Genomic DNA, 18,372 nt, shown 5'->3' on the forward strand with positions numbered 1-18,372 from the left:
AGTCCTATGCAGTGTCTTGTCCTCTTCCTTCTGGCTCTGTGTAAAGGCCTGAGCACATGGATTCGGAATTTAAATGAAATGGTCTGCACCACGTGTGACTAGGGTGTCTACACTCTGTCATGTAAATGTGGGGCGTGTATGAAGTGACTACTGTGGGTATAGGGCTATACACCACAGGGCCCTCACAGGGGTCTAGGGAGTTATTACTATGGCATATAGGGTATCTACCCTGTAGTGACTACAGTTTGGGGGCCATATAAGCTGTCTGTGCTACAGGGTATCCTGTGGGGTATGCACTGTTCAGGGTCACAGGAGGTGACTGCACCTCAGAATGCTCTGCAGGGGTGTATAGAAGGTCTACACTACATGGAAGTATTCTTTGGGTGGTGTCCGCTATGGATGAAAATGTGTGCTGGTGGAACGCCTTTATGGAAAGAGAACTAAAAGGGGTTCCCAGAAGGGGACCCATTGTGTGGGGGAATATGACAGGGGCTAAGGGGTCAGAGGTGGGTTATAAGGGGAGACACATCTCCAGGAAAGCAACTGCTGCCACCTTCCACTGAGGGGTGGCCCCTGGGGACACCTCTGTCCAGGGGTGGTGCCCACCCCTCCCAGGACTCGGGGACTTCTGCTTTGGGGACTAGGCTTTTAGAGCCTGCTACAAATCTGATTTCATGCTCATAGAGTTTGGAGGCAACTCTGATGAGTTAAGTGGATGTACACATCTAGAGTTCAAAACCAGGGGGCTGATCAACTGAGGCAGCTGACTGGAGGAGCTCAGCTCACAGAGCAGCCCAGGAGGCTATGCTTTGTACTGGGACCCCCACAGACTGTAGCCCAGAATACTACAGTTTGTAAAGAGCAACTCCCCAGATGCTCAAAGAGTTCTGCAGGGGTGAAGGCAGATGACTGATGGTATCCTGAGTTTACTAACAGTACAAAACCAGAGTATTATCCATGGTTACCTCATGGAGGACGGGTGGGGAAAGTGAAGGTCTCACTATCCCCATCAACTGCCTGAAAGAAGGATCAAGTTCTCATGTGTTTATCTAAAAAAATAGTCATATCACTGCACATACTGTGCTTTTTTCTAATTATGTGGAAAAGCAGGTATCCACTGTGTATCTGTACAGTGTGTCTGACAGGCACACCACGTGTAAATGATGACTATATACCCTGTGTAATGTTTGCTATGTGTATAAGGAATTTAGGGCTTCCCTGGTGGCTAAGATGGTAAAGAAACTGCCTGCAATGCAGGAGACCTGGGTTCGATCCCTGGGTGGGGGAGATCGCCTGGAGAAGGGCATGGCAACCCACTCCAGTATTCTTGCCTGGAGAATCCCCATGGACAGAGGAGCCTGGGGGGTATCCATGGGGTTGCAAAGAGTCAGACACGACTGAGAAACTAAGCATACACATAAGGGATATAAAAGGTGTGTGAGGGAGATCTGTTTGCTGGGGATGTAGTGGTGACGGGTCTGTTGTGCGTGAGGGGGATTTGTTAGGGGGATGTGCTGTGAAGGAGGAAGTGGGGATCTGCTACATGTGATGACAGTACAATGTCTGCAGTGACTATTCTGGGAAATCGCATACAGCATAAAAATAGTGTACTAATGTATATACTCACATTCTTGCAGTGCACGTACAGTGTAGGATGGACATACACTGCATGGTGATATAGACTGTATGTGACTGGCATACCACATGTGCATCATGGGGCCAGGCTGATGTGGAGTACATATCATACACGCTTCTGAGAAGTGCAATAGGTCTGCTTTATGTGTGATGGCTGTATCTTGTGCGAAGTAGTCCATAAGGCGTATACAGTGTGCGTGCATGCTAAGTCACTTCAGTCATGTCTGAGTCTTTGCGACCATATGGACTGTAGCCCACAAGGCTCCTCTGTCCGTGGGATTCTCTAGACAAGGATAATGGAGTGGGGTACCATTCTCCAATATACAGTGTAGATATAGTATATTTACTGTTCATGATGAGTACACATCTCCAGACTGATAGGTACACTCTGGGGAAGGATACGCTATGTGATACAAATGCACTGTGTATGTGATGAGCATGTGCTGTGCTCAGTCATTCAGTCATGTCCGACCCTTTGTGACCCCATAGACTGTAGCCCAACAGGCTCCTCTGTCCGCAGAATTCTCCAGGCAAGAATCCTGGAGTGGGTTGCCATTTCCTTCTCCAGTGATGAGCATATACTATGACAAATATACATGATAATGGGATAAGTTTACAGGTAAGTGGGAGTACCTGCTACATATGGAGTAGATAATAATTCATGAGTACTAGGTATATATAGTATATATATAATGGATGTGTTCTCTAGGATGAATATACTGTGTATAGATGTGATGAGCATATACTTTGTGAGATAATTAAGCACTGTGTAATCTATCGACCGGAGAAGGCAATGGCAAGCCACTCCAGTACTCTTGCCTAGAAAATCCCATGGAAGGAGTAGCCTGGTAGGCTGCAGTCTGTGGGGTCGCTAGGGGTCGGACACGACTGAGCGACTTCACTTTCACTTTTCACTTTCACACATTGGAGAAGGAAATGGCAACCCACTCCAGTGTTCTTGCCTGGAGAGTCCCAGGGACGGGGGAGCCTGGTGGGCTTCCGTCTATGGGGTCACACAGAGTCGGACACGACTGAAGTGACTTAGCAGCAGCAGCAATCTATCGACTGTGGAGGTGGGAGATTTCCTGGACAGTGAAGTTGTTGTTGGGACAGGTCTCCTGGATGTGTGACATGTACCCTGTGCCTATGGAGCTTAGGATGGGAATGTGGGGTGTGTGCCTTGTGTGAGCAGGCAGAGGGGAAGTTGCCCTGCTGGGAGGCGGCATGGCAGAAAGCAGTTGGATCTCCATTTCTAGAACCCCCAGACCCTTGAGCCCACCCACCACACTGTTTCAGGTTCTTCCTCAAGTTCTTCCTCAAATGCAACCAGAATTGCCTAAAGAACGCGGGGAATCCCCGAGACATGCGCCGCTTCCAGGTGGGTCTGAGGAGAGAGTTCTCCCCTGCTAACCTGCCCTTTCCTGCTTGGGGGGGTGGTGGTGGCAGGCATGATGTGACCCTGCCTGCCACCCTAAGGCCCCAGGGGCTGCTCTCTGCGCAGACCCATGTTTTGGAGCCTGGTGCCTGCTGGGGGTGGGGCAGCTCTGTCTCCACTTACTCTGGCTGCCAAGGGAGGCTTCATTAGAGTCCCACTTAAGGAGATGCTAATTGTGACATTTTTACATGATTAACGACCCAGCTAATTTGCATAGCGTGAAGCAGAGAGCAGCTGCCCTTAGCACATCCCCAACCTGCACACCCCTCCCAGTGAAGGGTAGGGGGGAGAAGGAGGTAGCCCCAATTTCCTCCCAAGGGTAGGGGCTTCTGCTGACGGGTTCTCAAGCTGATGCCCCACTCCCCCATCAAAACACTCACTCGCACTTGCCTAAGACCCATTCCTGACTTGGCGCCCCAGGGATACAGCCTGTGGTGCATGTGAGTGCAGAAACAGTAGCCACTCTGCCCAAGGAGTCAGAGGTTCGTTTTCAGGGCTTTTGATTTTTCTAGCTCCTGGGGGTCCGTTCCCCTGGGCAGCCAGAGATTGTGTATCTGAGAGGGTCACCTGATCCAGTTGGTCCGCCTTCCACCAGCTCAGCCCCAGAGGGGCTGAAGCTTTTCCTCACGCCAGTGACTCTGAACTACAGTTACATTATCCAGCCACCAGCTTCAAGTTGCCAGTGCCCCCAGCAGTCCCTTACCAGGAGCCCCAGCCAGGCTGGCCTTGGCTGTCCCCACAGGTGGTGGTATCCACAACAGTGAGCGTGGACGGACACGTGCTGGCTGTGTCAGACAACATGTTTGTGCACAACAACTCCAAGCATGGCCGCAGGGCACGCCGCCTGGACCCCTCCGAAGGTCAGGACCCCCCGGCCCACACCCTGCTGCCCCGGGCCCAGCTAGCCCCATTCCCCACCTTGGCGTGGGTCCCTGACCTGCCTCCTCTCCTGCCTCCCAGCTGCCACCCCCTGCATCAAGGCCATCAGTCCTGGGGAGGGCTGGACCACAGGCGGCGCCACTGTCATTGTCATCGGCGACAACTTCTTCGACGGATTACAGGTCGTGTTTGGGAACGTGCTCGTGTGGAGTGAGGTGGGCCACTCCCGCCAGTCTCCCTCGCAGCCTGGGGCTGGACCCTGCCCTCACCGGGTCAGAACCCGCAGGCCTCCCTTCTCCCCTCGCAGCTCATCACGCCCCACGCCATACGGGTACAGACGCCCCCACGGCACATCCCTGGGGTGGTGGAGGTGACCCTGTCCTACAAATCCAAGCAATTTTGCAAGGGAGCCCCAGGACGCTTTGTCTACACAGGTAAGGAGTCGGGTGGGTGAGGGGAGGCCCAGGGTTGCGGGAAGGAGCCCCACATCACACACACTAGCCCTGATATGGGAGTCGGCAAATCACTGTGGTGTAGCCAGGCGGCCAGACGCCCTAAGCCCCTGCTGGTGCTCACCCTACACCGCAGACACCTCCTCTCTGGACCCTCTCTCCCTCACTTCTGTTTCCCTCCCTGGCCTCCACCAGAGCAACTCCCTGTACCTGCTTCACCTTCTGCACTCCCCAGTGTCTACAGCATCTCCACGGGGAGATTTATTTCAAAGATGCCCCCCAGTAGGGAGAATGGATACATGTAAATGTATGGCTGAGTCCCTTTGCTGTCCACCTGAAACTACCACAACATTGTTAATTGGCTCTTCAGTTCAATTCAGTCGCTCAGTCGTGTCCAACTCTTTGCGACCCCATGAACCACAGCACACCAGGCCTCCCTGTCCATCACCAACTCCCGGAGTCCACCCAAACCCATGTCCATTGAGTCGGTGATGCCGTCCAGCCATCTCATCCTCTGTCGTCCCCTTCTATACTGCAATACAAAATAAAAAGTTAAAAGAAAAAGATGCCCCCAGATAACTTGCTGCTTCCCAAATCTTCCTGGTCCTCCTGGTTCCCCCAAGCTACCCCAGGCTTCATTCTGCATGCACACAAACACACACACATACCTTGCACGAAGCCAGGGCAAAAAGTTAACAGAAGACAGGTGTGTAGGCCACTCCTGAAGATGTGGCTTCGTCCCCTTCCTGGCTCTGTTTGACCCCTGGCCAGTATGCTCTCCACTGCCCCCTTCCAGCACTTCGCCCTATTCCCCCACCCCACCCAGGAGATATTCACTGAGCCCTTCAAGGGGCACTTGACACCCTTCTTACTGCTTACTGGGGAGGTCCAGTATGAGAGTGAGAGGGGACAAGCAGGGACCACTACATGGGGCGGTAGAGTTACACAGTGGAGGAGCTGGTAGATGGTCAGAGAAAACCCCCAGGTGGGAGTGCGGGCTAAACTGCTAATCTGGAACTAGAGGGGTGAATAAGGAGGCAGAGGTGAGGAGGAAAGGGTGTCCCAGGAGAAGGAATGGCAAGTACGAAGACCCTTGAAGGAGCGCCTTAAGATGGGCTTCCCTGGTGGCTCAGCGGTAAAGACTCTATCTGCCAATCAGGAGACGTGCGTTCTATCCCTGGGTCGGGAAGATCCCCTGGAGAAGGAAATGGCAACCCACTCCAGTATTCTTGCCTGGGAAATGCCACCGACAGAGAAGCCTGGTGGGCTACAGCCCATGGGCTCGCAAAAGAGTCCGACACAACTTTAGCAACTAAACAACATCAAAAACAGAAATTCACTAAATGTAGAGTTTGAAGTGGAGAAGGTAGGTAGGGCTTTAATGCTGGTGAGATAGGTCGTCATCAGACCGGAGGAGGGGGGAAGGGAGGGAAGAGGCCTTGGAAGCCTGGTCAGGAGGCTGCAGCATCCACCCCAGAGCCCTGGGTGTGGGCCAGCCCATTCGTACCCCTAACGGTCAGGCGCCGCTAAGAGTCCACCAGAGCTGTGATAAATGGAGATTGTTGCGCGTTTTTTCTTTTTTTATGATAAATAGTTTACTCCTTATAAGCTCAGACAAAAGCTGCAGACAAAACTCTCCAGTCCTGTCCCTAGGAGTACTGAAGTTAATATTTATACAGCTGTCTCTTTTCAAATCACAAATGGGATCCTATAGTATATGTGTGTAAATGCCAAGCAGCTGGCACAGGCCCTGCCTCAGTAAACATTTGTTGAATCAATGAACAACGAAAAGAACTGAGGAAATTTCCCGAACCTGGCTGACCCACGTGCCTGGAGTTTTCCCAGAGGCCTGGGCTGGGCTCGGAGGAGGGGGTCTGCTCCAGGCTCAGGGACCGCTTGCTGGTAGGCACTATGCGGGGAGGGGCGTCCTGCAAACACGCCCCTTTCCCCAGCCCTGAATGAGCCCACCATTGACTACGGATTCCAGAGGCTGCAGAAAGTTATTCCCAGACACCCCGGAGACCCCGAGAGGCTGCCCAAGGTACTCAAAAGGGCGAGGCAGGGAGGACGGTGGCCGGTGGCCGGAGGGGGGATAGGGAGGGAAGAGGTAGCTCCGGGCCCCCTGCACCCCCGCCACTCCCGCCCGGGGCCGCCCCTCCGTCCGCCCTCTCCTCCCCTGCCCCCAGGAAGTGTTGCTGAAGCGGGCGGCCGACTTGGCAGAGGCCCTGTACGGAGTGCCCAGCGGCAACCAGGTATGGCGCCTCCGCCCGCGTCCCCGCGCCGGGCCCGGGGCTGCCCGCCTCCCGGCGCCCGCTGCTGCCCCGGCCGTGCCCGCTCTTGTCTTCGCAGGAGCTCCTCCTGAAGCGCGCGGCGGACGTGGCTGAGGCTCTGTACAGCGCCCCCCGCGCGCCGGCGCCGCTCGGACCCCTGGCGCCCAGCCACCCGCACCCTGCCGTCGTGGGCATCAACGCCTTCAGCAGCCCGCTGGCCATCGCCGTCGGGGACGCCACGCCGGGGCCGGAGCCAGGTGCGCCCGCCGCCGCCCGGGGGCCCCTTCCCTGCGGGCGCGCGCCACTGACGGCCGCTCTCCCGCAGGGTATGCGCGCAGCTGTGGCAGCGCGTCCCCGCGCGGCTTCGCGCCCAGCCCCGGCTCACAGCAGAGCGGCTACGGCGGCAGCCTCGGAGCTGGCCTCGGCGGCTACGGGGCCCCGGGCGTGACCGGCCTCGGTGTGCCCGGGTCCCCCAGCTTCCTCAATGGCTCCACGGCCACCTCACCCTTCGCCAGTGAGTGTCCCCTGCCCGGGGGGTGGGGGGGACGGACCAGGCCCCGGGGAGCAGAATGGGGCTCAGCCCGGCCCCCTCCTCGCCCCTGGGGTTGGGAGGAACTCCCGGCACCTGTCCGGTGAGCGTCGACCCTGGCCTTGCCCTCGTGTGTGCGACCTCTCTCCGCCTTTGGAGACCCACCCCGCCACCCTGGGGCCAGGGCACTTCTCGCACCTTTATCTCTTTGCTGACCGCAGTTGTGCACATCGCTTCTAGCTTTTCCCTCCTGCTGAAATGAGCTTTAACGCGAGGGTATCCTCCTTAAATCTAGTGGACCGCCGGCCTTCCCTTTGTATGCCAGGGCTTCAGGAGGAGGGCTGGTGCCCCCTGCCGGAAGCCTGAGGGAACTCAGGGAGCAAGAAAAGTAGGTATCCACCTGGCCCCACGGAAAGGTATCCCACGGAAAGGTTTCCCCAGGAGGGAAAACGTAGCTCCCACCATCTGGTTGTGCAGAGCAAGAGAATTCTGTGTAGTTAGACACCTGGATTCATCATTTGTTGAAATGAGGAGCTGACACTCAGCAAGTTACTTCAGTTTTCTCTGTAAAACGGGATCAGTATCACCTGTTGCTTAAGGTTGTTCTCAGATCTGAATGTGCAAGTGTGGATAAAGGGCTTGGACACAATTCAAAAAGAGTGCGTGACTGCATCCCAGAGCTAGCTGTGGGCCCTAACCATCTTCTGTATGGTTTCTTAAGGTGTGCAGCTCAGAGCTGGGTAGATGAGCAGAGGGCATTTATGCTTTTACCATGCATGGCCCTCAACTCCCTCCTTCTAACACTAAGTTCCAAAAGAGCCTGTCTACAGGTTCCTGTAGCTTAGCTATTCAGCAGACATGTATGAAGCACTGACTCTGTAAAGCACCTGGCTTGGGGGATAGCTCCACCCTTGCTCACCTTCAAGGAGCTTACCCAGCAATTGTAAGAGAGCAAGCACCTTGATTCCTAGGAGACACTGCTGTGCCAGAGGAATGGGAAAGCCGGCCAAGAAGGAGCTGGTTGTGTGGCTTTTCCTGCCTTTCCTTAGCCTTTCCCCTGTCTTTTGTTTGCTATTGCTGAAGACCAACATATATGGCACCTGCCTAGACTTCCTTGCCATGGCCTACATCCTAGGTACTTCTGTTTTTGGCTGTGAGTTGTATTCTGGGGCTCTGCCTTTGGCCTCGGCTCAGTTTCTGGGATCAGAAGCCCCCTGTGCTGGTGTCCACACAAACCATGACCCTCTGGTGTCCCCACCAAGACTCCTGTCTCCTCTTTGCTCTAGCTAGGCTACAGTGCTCCCTCTTGGCTTCAGTTCTGCACAGTACTCTTACCACCTGTCTCAGGGTTCCCCCCAGATCAAAGCTGGTGGAATTTGGGACACCAGCTCCCCTTATCCATCACACACGCAGTACAATCAGTCAGCAGTGGAGGAACAAAATGCCCCAGGGGGCCAAAGCCTACTGCCTGGAGTCTTCCCATTCAGCCAAGAGGTCAAGAATTCCATAGCTGCTTATGCCCTACCCCAGCATCACAGCCCCACTCCAGTCCCATCTAGTAGTGTCCTGTCTAGTCCCCATCCACCCCCTTGTGCATGCTTTGTGGTGGCACTCCAGTGGGTGTCATTCTCAGTGAGTTTGCCAGGGCGTGCCTGTAATGACATCCGGAACTGTCCCTGCCAGAGGCTGTCTGCTTAAACCTCTTCTCTGCCTTCTGCTTCAGTCACCCGAAGCTCTGGACTGACCCACAACTCCCAGTACTACCCAAGCTGCAAAATGCAGCTGAGAGCTCTGGGCCTTGAAAGATATAGTGCATTTCTGCCATTCATCTCAAGCCCTCCATGGAGTTCCATGGGCCTCATTAGCTAGCAGTCAGCGTTGTCTTAAAGGAGATGATCCATGGGGCTGAGCCCATTAGGAACAGGGGCAGCTCTTGAAGACATCACTGTTCCAAAGCAGGGGGCGGGGGATGGGGATGCGAGTGTTTTCTAAATGCCAAAAACAGTTTTCTCAGGCTACTGGTTTCTTTCAGGAAATGCCCACCCTCACCCCATTGCCCACTGCTTGAACAACACTCAAATCACAGTCCTACTGGTTTTTGGAAAGGAGAGGTGGGGAATTGGGTTCAGATGAGGATGGAGAAAGAGGGATCCAGAAATGACCTGGGCAGGAGCCCCCCAGAGAGGACACTGCAAGAAGGAGGGGCAGGCAGAGGCTGTGTGTGGGGGCTCCCTGGTTATTCCCAGAACAAGCCACAGCCCTGGAGGTCAGGGGGTTAGAGAACAGGACGATCTGAGAAGCTGGATTTTTGTACATTTCCTTAAAATTGACGAACTGGAAGGAGACAGAGGAGGCCTCTAGGACCAGGGCTGAAGATGATGAGGACTGGCATTAAGCTGGAAGAAAACACAGTGTTGGGGGTCAAAGGGAGTGTAATTGGTAAAGGGAACATATTTGTGGAGGGGGAGTTAGGGTTCTTGTGTGAGCTGTGATCCTGGACAGAGGGGCCTATGTGAACCCCCCAAACTTCACCCTGACCACCTGCCCCAGCTCTGCTGTGAACCCTGACCTTTGACTAACCTTAATGGCCCAGGGGCCATCAGTATTTCTGAGTGTCTCAGAATCCCAGTGATTTTCAGCAGGAATCCTAACTTGTTCCATTTCATCTTCATTCCTATCTTTACAGACACCCCTCAGTATTTGGTTTCATTGGATGTTCTGGTTTTGCTTTCTTTCTTTCTTTTTTTTTTTTAACCTCTTCTGGTCTTATCATCTCCAACCCTAAGAGAAAGGGTCTCTAGATTTCCCCTGCCCCAAACAGCAAGTGCTAACCCATAACCCTAGAGGCTCTCAGGCTGCCTCCAGACTCTACACTGTACTGGTCCCCCAAAAACCTTCACAGCCTCCCACTGAGGGCTGAGCCTGGCACCCAGTTCAGCAGCCCATACAGGGCATACTGCTCATGCCAGGACAGCAAGCAGGCTGCTCACTCTGGTGCCGTCTCCCTGTTGTGTCTCCCACTGCCTTCCCTGCTGCGCCTGCCCCTCCCCGCCCCGCCCCGGAGTCATGCCCTCTAGCCCCCCGCTGGCCTCTGCCTCCTCCATGTCCCTCCCGGCGGCTGCCTCTACCACCAGCGTCTTCTCCTTCTCGCCTGTCCACATGATCTCCGCTGTCAAACAGAGGAGTGCTTTTGCCCCTGTGCTGCGCCCGCCCAGCTCCCCACCCCAGGCCTGCCCCAGAACCCACGGAGAGGGGCTTCCAGGTGAGTGCTCTGTGCTGCCTTGCTGGGACCTACCTAGTAGAGCAGGTGGGCTTGCGGGGCCCATTCCATCCATATCACACAAGAGCTTCAAGCCAGTTGCCCAGTTCTCCCTGAGGGGTGCAGAGAAGGAAGCTCTGCAGGGGTCCGAGGAGGCCTATCTGGACCCTCTTCCCTGGGCCTCATAGCTTGGGTTGGTCTCACTCTGGACCATCAATACTCAGATACCAGTCGGAAAAGGTCTGGAAACGACTCCAGGGCCTCACCCCCATCTAGTGGAGCCCAGAGTAAAGACCCAACACACAGCTGGAGGAACCCTACCATGGACTGCGTGCCTTTGACCTATGCCTCCCTGTGTCCACCGGAGGGTAGCAAACACCATCATGAGAGGCTTGGTCACTCACTGAATGGAGGGAGCCTGACCTTAGATAAAGTTTAGCCTAACTTTGCCCTCTCCACTTTATAGATAGGGAGTTGAGACCAGGTCACCCCTCCCACAGTCCATTAGTGAAATAATTTGTGTACTGTCTATCAATCTCTTCCAAGTCAACATGCAGCTTAATAAAGCCTGGGCTCTAACCAGTAATGTATCTAGCAAGTCAAAAAGAGTTGCATCCCCTCGAATAAGATGACTCTTGGGATGGGCTTGTTAGATGATGCTCTAGGATGATTTGACGTAGAACACTGTCATATTTGTCCTTGTTTCCGATTTTTGGATAATTTTTCTTAAGTGTGTTTGAAGCTTAAAATGCAGGGAATAGGAATTACAGAGGACCACCAGTTTCTCTTGCAGCAAACCATAGCGAGGGGTTTAGGCAGAGGCAAGAGTGATCGAAGGGGTGAATTTCGTGGGATGTGGGAGGAAGACTTGCTGCCATCACTGCATAAAGTATCAGTACTTCTGGAGGCTGCCCTCTGTCCTTTCCCATCCTGAGACATGGCCATCCGCTTCCTCACCTTGAGAGAAGCCCTCTGAAGGAAACATGCTGGGAAGAAGAGGGAAGAAGACGACCCCCAGAGTCATCTCTCTTGACTGAAGAAACTAGGGGAGCAAGGGCTTGAGGCTGCACCTCCTAAGAGGTCTGGGGGACACACCTCACCTAACTGTCTGCAGTGCTGGGCCCAGGCTAGGAGTGGGGACTGCTGACTACCTTCAAGGCTCTTGATAGCTCTGCCCTGAAAAAGTGCCTGCTGCTTCCAATCGAGAGGGGTGCAGGCTACACATGGCTTATGGTTCCCCTCCTTGGTTACTGTAGACCAGCCTTTTGAAGATTCTGACAAGTTTCACTCTCCCGCTCGGGGACTTCAAGGCCTGGCGTACTCCTAATTACGGTAGGTCTCTGGCTGGGTCTTGCCTTCCCCTCCCCCGACCCCCGCACCGGCCCTTGGATGGGCTGTCTCCAAAAGACTTCAGCAGGGATGGGGAGTTGAGGTCCAGGTCTCCCTCTCCAGGGCCCATCTAGACAGTTGTCAGGACCACAAAACCCAGTGGTCCAGGCTAAACAAGAAGAGAGAAGTGGCTTCCTGTCGCCTTGCAGCCAGCCTTCCTCTAGGATCTTTGTCTTTTCCTTTCCCCACCAGGTCTACAGGTGTTGCCCCCACTGAGCTCGGACTAGTGGTCCCTCCAGGAGTCACACCCATGCCGTGGATGACAGCACAGACAGATGCAGGGCCAGGGCTGCAGGCAGACCTCAACCCACAACCCTGAATGGGGAGAGGCCTTCCTCCCTGTGCTCAAGAGCACTTCAGTCCTACAGGCTTCTCTCACCTCCCTTTTCTTGGGGCTTGTTGGAAGCCCCAGCACTGTGCTGATGCTCTTGTTAGGAGAGCATCCTAGGGAGGTGCTGGGATGCCTGACCTTACTTGCTGGGTCAGTTCCTCTGAAAGGGATGGATCTTGTACAGACCAAGGACATCTGGTGATACGAGCAGGGATGGGGACTGTGGGAAAGAGCTCAGGGAGAGGTGGCCTGAAAAGGTTCTGTTTGCGTCTGACCATCTCAACCATCCCAGCATCCCAATTCTCTCTGGGGCAAGGGGTGGTGCCCAGCAGCCTGCCTAGGCTCCCATGGAGCTTCTGACAGCTACTTGATCCCATGGCTGCCCCACTCATTGGACCCTGCTCACTCATTCTTGCCACATCATGAATCCCAAAGGGGGCTTTGGGCTTGAAGGACACAGAAGAGGAGGCACCAGCCCCCTTGGATTGGTTGATCTTGCTCTCAGTGAATATCTCACGGACTCTGGCCCTCCACACAGTTGACTCTCGCTGGCCCCATAGAACCATGGGTCCCGCTGCCCCTGGCCTCATGTTCTGCTGAGGTTGGAAAAAAACAATAAACACAAATGCAGCTCGCCACCTGGCCTCTCTTGTCTGCTTCCTTGGCGTGAGTCTGCTTCACTCTGCAGCTCTAAAATGCCCCTGAGCAGCCTTCTTACACCTTTGACTTTTTCAATAGCATCGGAGTTAAACTGACAAGTATTCCCTGCCCAATATGTGCTCTCGGGTACTGTGTAGGGGGGCCCTGAAGAGGAGGGAAGCCAGCAGGCCTGAAGACCCAGGACATGGGCTCAGCCCTGACAGTACTGACTGGGAACACATTCTGGGCACTGAGGAATCAGTCCCCCAGCTATCTGACCGGGACCAAAGCGGGTTGGAGGGGGGTTGTCAGAAGGACATTGCTGGGAACCAGAACAGAACAAACTAAATACTACCCCAATGTACAGAGGCTCAGAAGTGAAATCCTTCCTGATCGGAGGCCTCTGGGTGGGGAAACTTCACTCCTAGGGCTGCCTAACACCCCTAACCTCTTCCCTCCTCCCCAGGTCTAGGCACTTGCCAGCTCTCCTGTCCCAGAGTTTGGGAAGAGAGGTGGTTAGAAAGGCAAGATTCCCAGGCTCATTCACCCAACTCAGGATGAATCCCAGTTGTCCCTACCTCCAGTGTTCCCTAGACCCCAAAGGTCTGCCTCTATGACACTAGGAGCCACTTTTTTGAGGCACTGTCCAGAGAGCCCAGGGTCCAGCTCCAAGCTTCAGGCTTCCTTCTCTCTCCTGCCAGCACTCCTTGACTCTGGCCTCTGGAAACCCTGTCTTTTCCCAGCCAATAAGCCTGCACCCTGCAGGCCTCTGGACAAATACACTTGCCAAGGCAGATGGGCTGGCCCTGTCCTTCAGAGGCCTCCAATTTCTTCTCTTGTGTTCCTGCCAGTCTCTGGGATTCATCTCATCTGGGACCATGATGGGGTAGCCTTGGGTCATCCTGCCTTCTTAGTGCTTGCCTGGCCTCCCCTCAGTTCCTACCTTCAGCCTGTGTTGCAGAGCCCCAAAGCCTGGCAGCCATAACCTGTTGCATGCAGGCTTTGAGCAGTTTCTACAGTCTAGGGCCCTCCCAAGCTGATTACCTGCTACATGCTGATCTTACGAGATACAGGTTATTACTGAGTAGTGGTAGCTCTGGTTCCTGGAAAGGGTCAGGTGCTGTGGCTGGTGTAAATAAAATATATTTGTCCTCGTAGATCTCACAGCTGTGCCCAAGCCACTGTTTGAGTCTATGCTGCCCACACCAGGGAATTCCTTGAGGGTCAAGTGGTTAGGACCCTGTGCTTCCTCCACTGCTGGGGGTTCAGTTTCAGGAAATTGAGATCCCACAAGCTGCTCAGTGCAGCCAGTCAATCGGTAAAGACACTTCCCACTCCCTCATTCATAGCAGGCAGAGTCAATCACATATGATGTTTGCTCTAGACTGAATTGTGTCCTCTCAAAATTCATACATAGAGCCCAAACTCCTCCACCTTTGTGGCTGTATTTGGAGATAGGACCTTTAAGCAGGTGATTAAGGTTACATGAGGTCATAAGAGTGGGACCCTAATCTGATAAAACTGGTGGCCTTATGTGACGAGGAAGAGACTCCAGAGCTCTCTCCACTATGTGAGGAGACAGCGAGGAGGCGGCCACCCACAAGTCAGGAGGAGTCCTCACCAGGAATCGAATCAGCTTGCACCTTGATCTGGGACTTCTAACTTCCAGATCCATGAGAAAATAAATTTATTTGTTTAAGCTACCTAGTTTGTGGTGTTTTGACCTGGCAGCCTAGGCTGACTCACACAATTTTCTTTCTCATGTATCTTGGTTTGGGTACCCCAATAGCCAGAACCTGGGACAGGTTCCCTGCTGGAGAACTCTGGAAGACAGTGTAGAATACCTCTGAGTTTTCTCACCCAAAGAGCAGAGGATCTGGGATATTGATCCTCCAGCCCTCATCTGTCACTGCCTAGAGGCTGCTCCCAGGAGATCAACTCTCTGACACTTATGGCCTGCCTGTCCCTCCTGCAGAGAAAAAGTCACCAGCAGGATTTGTTGCAGGATGTTGTAAACAAATTCTGAAACAGTGAGTCTGAGAGGACATGGACATGCATAACCAACAGTTCTACTATTCCACAGAACCACCAGGGTCACAAAATCCTTTTTAACACAGTCTCTAGTCAGGGCTGTCACTTGAGATGACAGCTATTAACCATATCTGGCAAATAATCACACCAAGCCTTTTTGTAGCTGATAAATTAGTGAGTGAGTGAATCTGGAGTATGAGTCATGGGTCAGTACAAGACAAGCCTGCAAGCAAGTCTGGGCCTGCATCTGGGTCTTCAGCACTTCCAGCAAAGCAACAAAGGCATTTTTTTCTGGGTCTCACAGTCAGAAAATGTCTCTGGACTTCCAGCATACTCTAGTTGAAAGGTACTCCATTCTCCATAGCTCCAGCCATCCCGTTGTTCAGTTGTCCAGACGTGTCCGACTCTACAGTCTCTTGGACTCCAGCATGCCAGGCTTCCCTGTCCGTCACTATCTCCCAGAGTTTGCTCAAACTCATGTCCATCAAGACAGTGATGCCATCCAACCATCTCTGTCATCCCATTCTCCTCCCGCCTTTGATCTTTCCCAGTATCAGGGTCTTTTCAAATGAGTCAGTTCATTGCATCAGGTGGCCAAAGTGTTGGAGTTTCAGCTTTAGCATCAGTCCTTCCAATAAATATTCAGGACTGATTTCCTTGAGGATTGACTGCTTTGATCTCTTTGCAGTCCAAGGGACTCTCAAGAGTCTTCTCCAACACCACAGTTCAAAAGCATCAATTTTTCAGCACTCCGCCTTCTTGATAGTAACTCCCACATCTGTACATGGCTCCTGGGAAAAACATAACTTTGACTATAAGGACCATTGTCGACAAAGTGATGTGTCTGCTTTTTAAAATGCTGTCTAGATTTATCATAGCTTTTCTTCCAAGGAGCAGGTGTCTTTTAAATTCATGGATGCAGCCACCATCCACCATGATTTTGGAGTCCAAGAAAATAAAGTTTGTCCAGCCATTCTGAGTCAGGATAATGTTAAACAGAAGCTCGGTCTTGATCTTACATAAATCTCTATGGAGACCCCACTGCCCAACAAATGCTAGCATATAACCAGGTCCTATTCTAGCGACAGTCCTGAGGCTTTGTAGACAAGACTGGTTCACGGGGATTGACCCCTGGAAGTGCCGGACGCAACAGGCCAGTGGTGAAAGTTCTAACTCTGTGCCTATGTTCACATGGGTTAGGGTGACATCATGCACGTGGAATGGGGGTTGTCTTCACGTGGATTTCCCCAGAAGCAGAGTATGAGACAAAGATTTGGTCTTGGAGGGTTTCTTTGGGATGTAATCTCAGGGAGCAGTAGTGAGAGACAGAGGGAAGGAGGCAGGGGAGGTAAGGAAGCCCAATACTGTGTGTTAAGCAAGTCACTTCTGTGAGTTATCTGAGGCTTAGTCCCACCAGAGAACTCTGGGAAACCGTGTAAAACACATGCCTCAGAGATTTCCCACCTGAGGGTCAAGGAGCAAGCATCAGTCAGTGGTCAGAAGCTTCTGGGGGCAGTGAGAGGAGAGCACCACCTTCCTGGAGCTTCTAGGGTGACAACAGGCCCCAGAAACTAGAGAAAGCTCTCAAGCAAAGAGATGCAGTGCCAGCAGATGGAGTCAGACAAAGGTGCACGCTGAAAAGGCAAAGATGAGCAGGTCTGGATAAGGAACGACCGCGTGCACTGGAGGTGGCCCCAGGCAGTCCAGCAGTGGAAGAGGAAGTTGGTTTTTCCTAGTTGAAGTCAGTTTATGAATTTTTCATCATCTGCCAGTCCTCCCTGTCCTGGGACCAGATGACACAAACTCTGCTCAGACTGTTTCTGGTTGAGGTACCAAGATGCCAGATGACAAAGGGATCCTTCTCAGCATCAGCCCACCACCAGGCTTTCTTTTTCCCACAGGGCTGATGGGGTGGGAATAAGATGGGGGTCATATTGTTGGTCACTTGACCTTTAGAGAAAGAGTATCTCCCAGGAACTCCTCTGTGTCCTTCCCACTTGTTTCCCAGCAGAACCAGGCTGCTGTGTTCTGCATCCCCCAGCAGCCTCTGGGGCTGTACTTGGCTCAGACAGGACCCACTGTGAACAGGCCTCACTGACTCCAAGGAAGTCCGATCGCAGCTTGGACCAGCCCTGACACTGACTGTTATGCTAAACATCCTCCTCTTCCCATCCCTGCCCATATTGGAGGGGCCCTTGCTGCTGCTGCTGCTAAGTCACTGCAGTCATGTCCGACTCTGTGTGACCCCATAGATGGAAGCCCACCAGGCTCCCCCATCCCTGGGATTCTCCAGGCAAGAACACTGGAGTGGGTTGCCATTTCCTTCTCCAATGTGTGAAAGTGAAAAGTGAAAGTGAAGTCGCTCAGTCGTGTCCAACCCTTAGCGACCCCATGGACTGCAGGCTACCAGGCTCCTCCATCCATGGGATTTTCCAGGCAAGATTACTGGAGTGGCTTGCCATTGCCTTCTCCGGGAGGGGCCCTTAGTTTCTTCCAAAAAGAAAAATCTCCCAGGGAACTCTTTGGCAGTCAAGTGGTTAGGACTCAGAGCTCTCACGGCTGTGGCCTGAGTTCAATTCCTGATCAGGGAATTAACATCTCACAAACTACATGGTGCAACCAAAAAAAAGAAAAATCTCCCGGAAAAATGGAAACTGATGTGCAATGCAGAAAGGCTGGTCTTTTCAATAAATGACTTTGGGTCAATCAGATGTTCATATGAAAAGATGGAACTTGACCTCTATTACACAGCATTCACAAAAATCAATTAAGATGAACTCTGGACATAAATGTGAAAGCTAAAACAGTAAAACCTCATGCCCTTGAATATAAATTATAGTTGTTTGCCAGAGTAACCTTTAAGCTCTATTTCCCCCACCATATGGTCGACTTAGAATGAGACAAGCATTATACATGGTTGAGGTGTTTCTGGGCCCCCAAATCTCTTGTCTCTTCCGTAAGACGACTTCTCCAGATGGAAAGAAGTTCACAGATCACACACAGTGTCTTTGTCCCCTGGCTCTAGAAGAGCCAGGCTCTTCAGTGATTCTCAGAGGCTCCTTGCTCCTACTCCTGGTCTGACTAACATCCCCTCCCTGTCCACAGCTTTGCACATACACCCACGAACTTCCTTCCTCTGCTACCGTTCCAGCAGGCAGTAACAACACGCTTTGGGTGACAGAAGGGAATGAGCCACCTTGAAGCCAGCTACTTTGAAGTCTGGTGTTCATAAGAAGACCCCCAAAGTGACAGTCCTGATTGATGTGGGCACTGACCTCTCCTATGGACTCAGGTCCTCCCGTCACTTCTTCCACACTTTGCTGCTCGCTAAGGGATTTTTTGATAACTGGAATTTCTTAGTTGAATGTAGTCTAAATTATCAGTCTTTTCTTTATGGTTAGTGTTTCTTGTATCCTTTTTAAGAAATCTTCACCTATCCCCAAATCAAGAAGATACTTTAATTTTTATATATGGTGTGAGCAAGGGTCAAGTTTAACTCACATATAGTAATACTTTATCCACA

General features: G+C 52.8%; 1 protein-coding gene across 3 annotated transcripts in view; it reads left to right on the forward strand.

The window, feature by feature from the left end:
- EBF4 (EBF transcription factor 4) overlaps positions 1-12,811 on the forward strand; it is a 58,554-nt gene extending 45,743 nt beyond the window's left edge. The window contains exons 8-18 of one of the 3 annotated variants that reach the window (XR_008686817.2): positions 2,932-3,013; positions 3,813-3,930; positions 4,031-4,164; positions 4,257-4,383; positions 6,354-6,442; positions 6,588-6,653; positions 6,751-6,928; positions 6,997-7,185; positions 10,381-10,462; positions 11,716-11,791; positions 12,041-12,811. Coding sequence is in view for 1 of the 3 variants with exons in the window: in XM_055432738.2 (XP_055288713.1) it covers positions 2,932-3,013; positions 3,813-3,930; positions 4,031-4,164; positions 4,257-4,383; positions 6,354-6,442; positions 6,588-6,653; positions 6,751-6,928; positions 6,997-7,185; positions 10,265-10,462; positions 11,716-11,786 (1,252 nt within the window). In the remaining 2 variants the exon portion in view is untranslated. Of the gene's footprint in view, positions 1-2,931; positions 3,014-3,812; positions 3,931-4,030; positions 4,165-4,256; positions 4,384-6,353; positions 6,443-6,587; positions 6,654-6,750; positions 6,929-6,996; positions 7,186-10,264; positions 10,463-11,715; positions 11,792-12,040 lie in introns of those variants that run through there. The other 2 variants (XM_055432738.2, XR_008686818.2) reach the window with 2 other exon arrangements.
- Positions 12,812-18,372: the final 5,561 nt, after the last annotated feature.

The sequence above is a fragment of the Moschus berezovskii genome, chromosome 15 (assembly GCF_049115385.1).
Source record: "Moschus berezovskii isolate FMDL1 chromosome 15, NW_MosBer_1.0, whole genome shotgun sequence".
In the NCBI taxonomy this organism is placed as follows: domain Eukaryota; kingdom Metazoa; phylum Chordata; class Mammalia; order Artiodactyla; family Moschidae; genus Moschus; species Moschus berezovskii.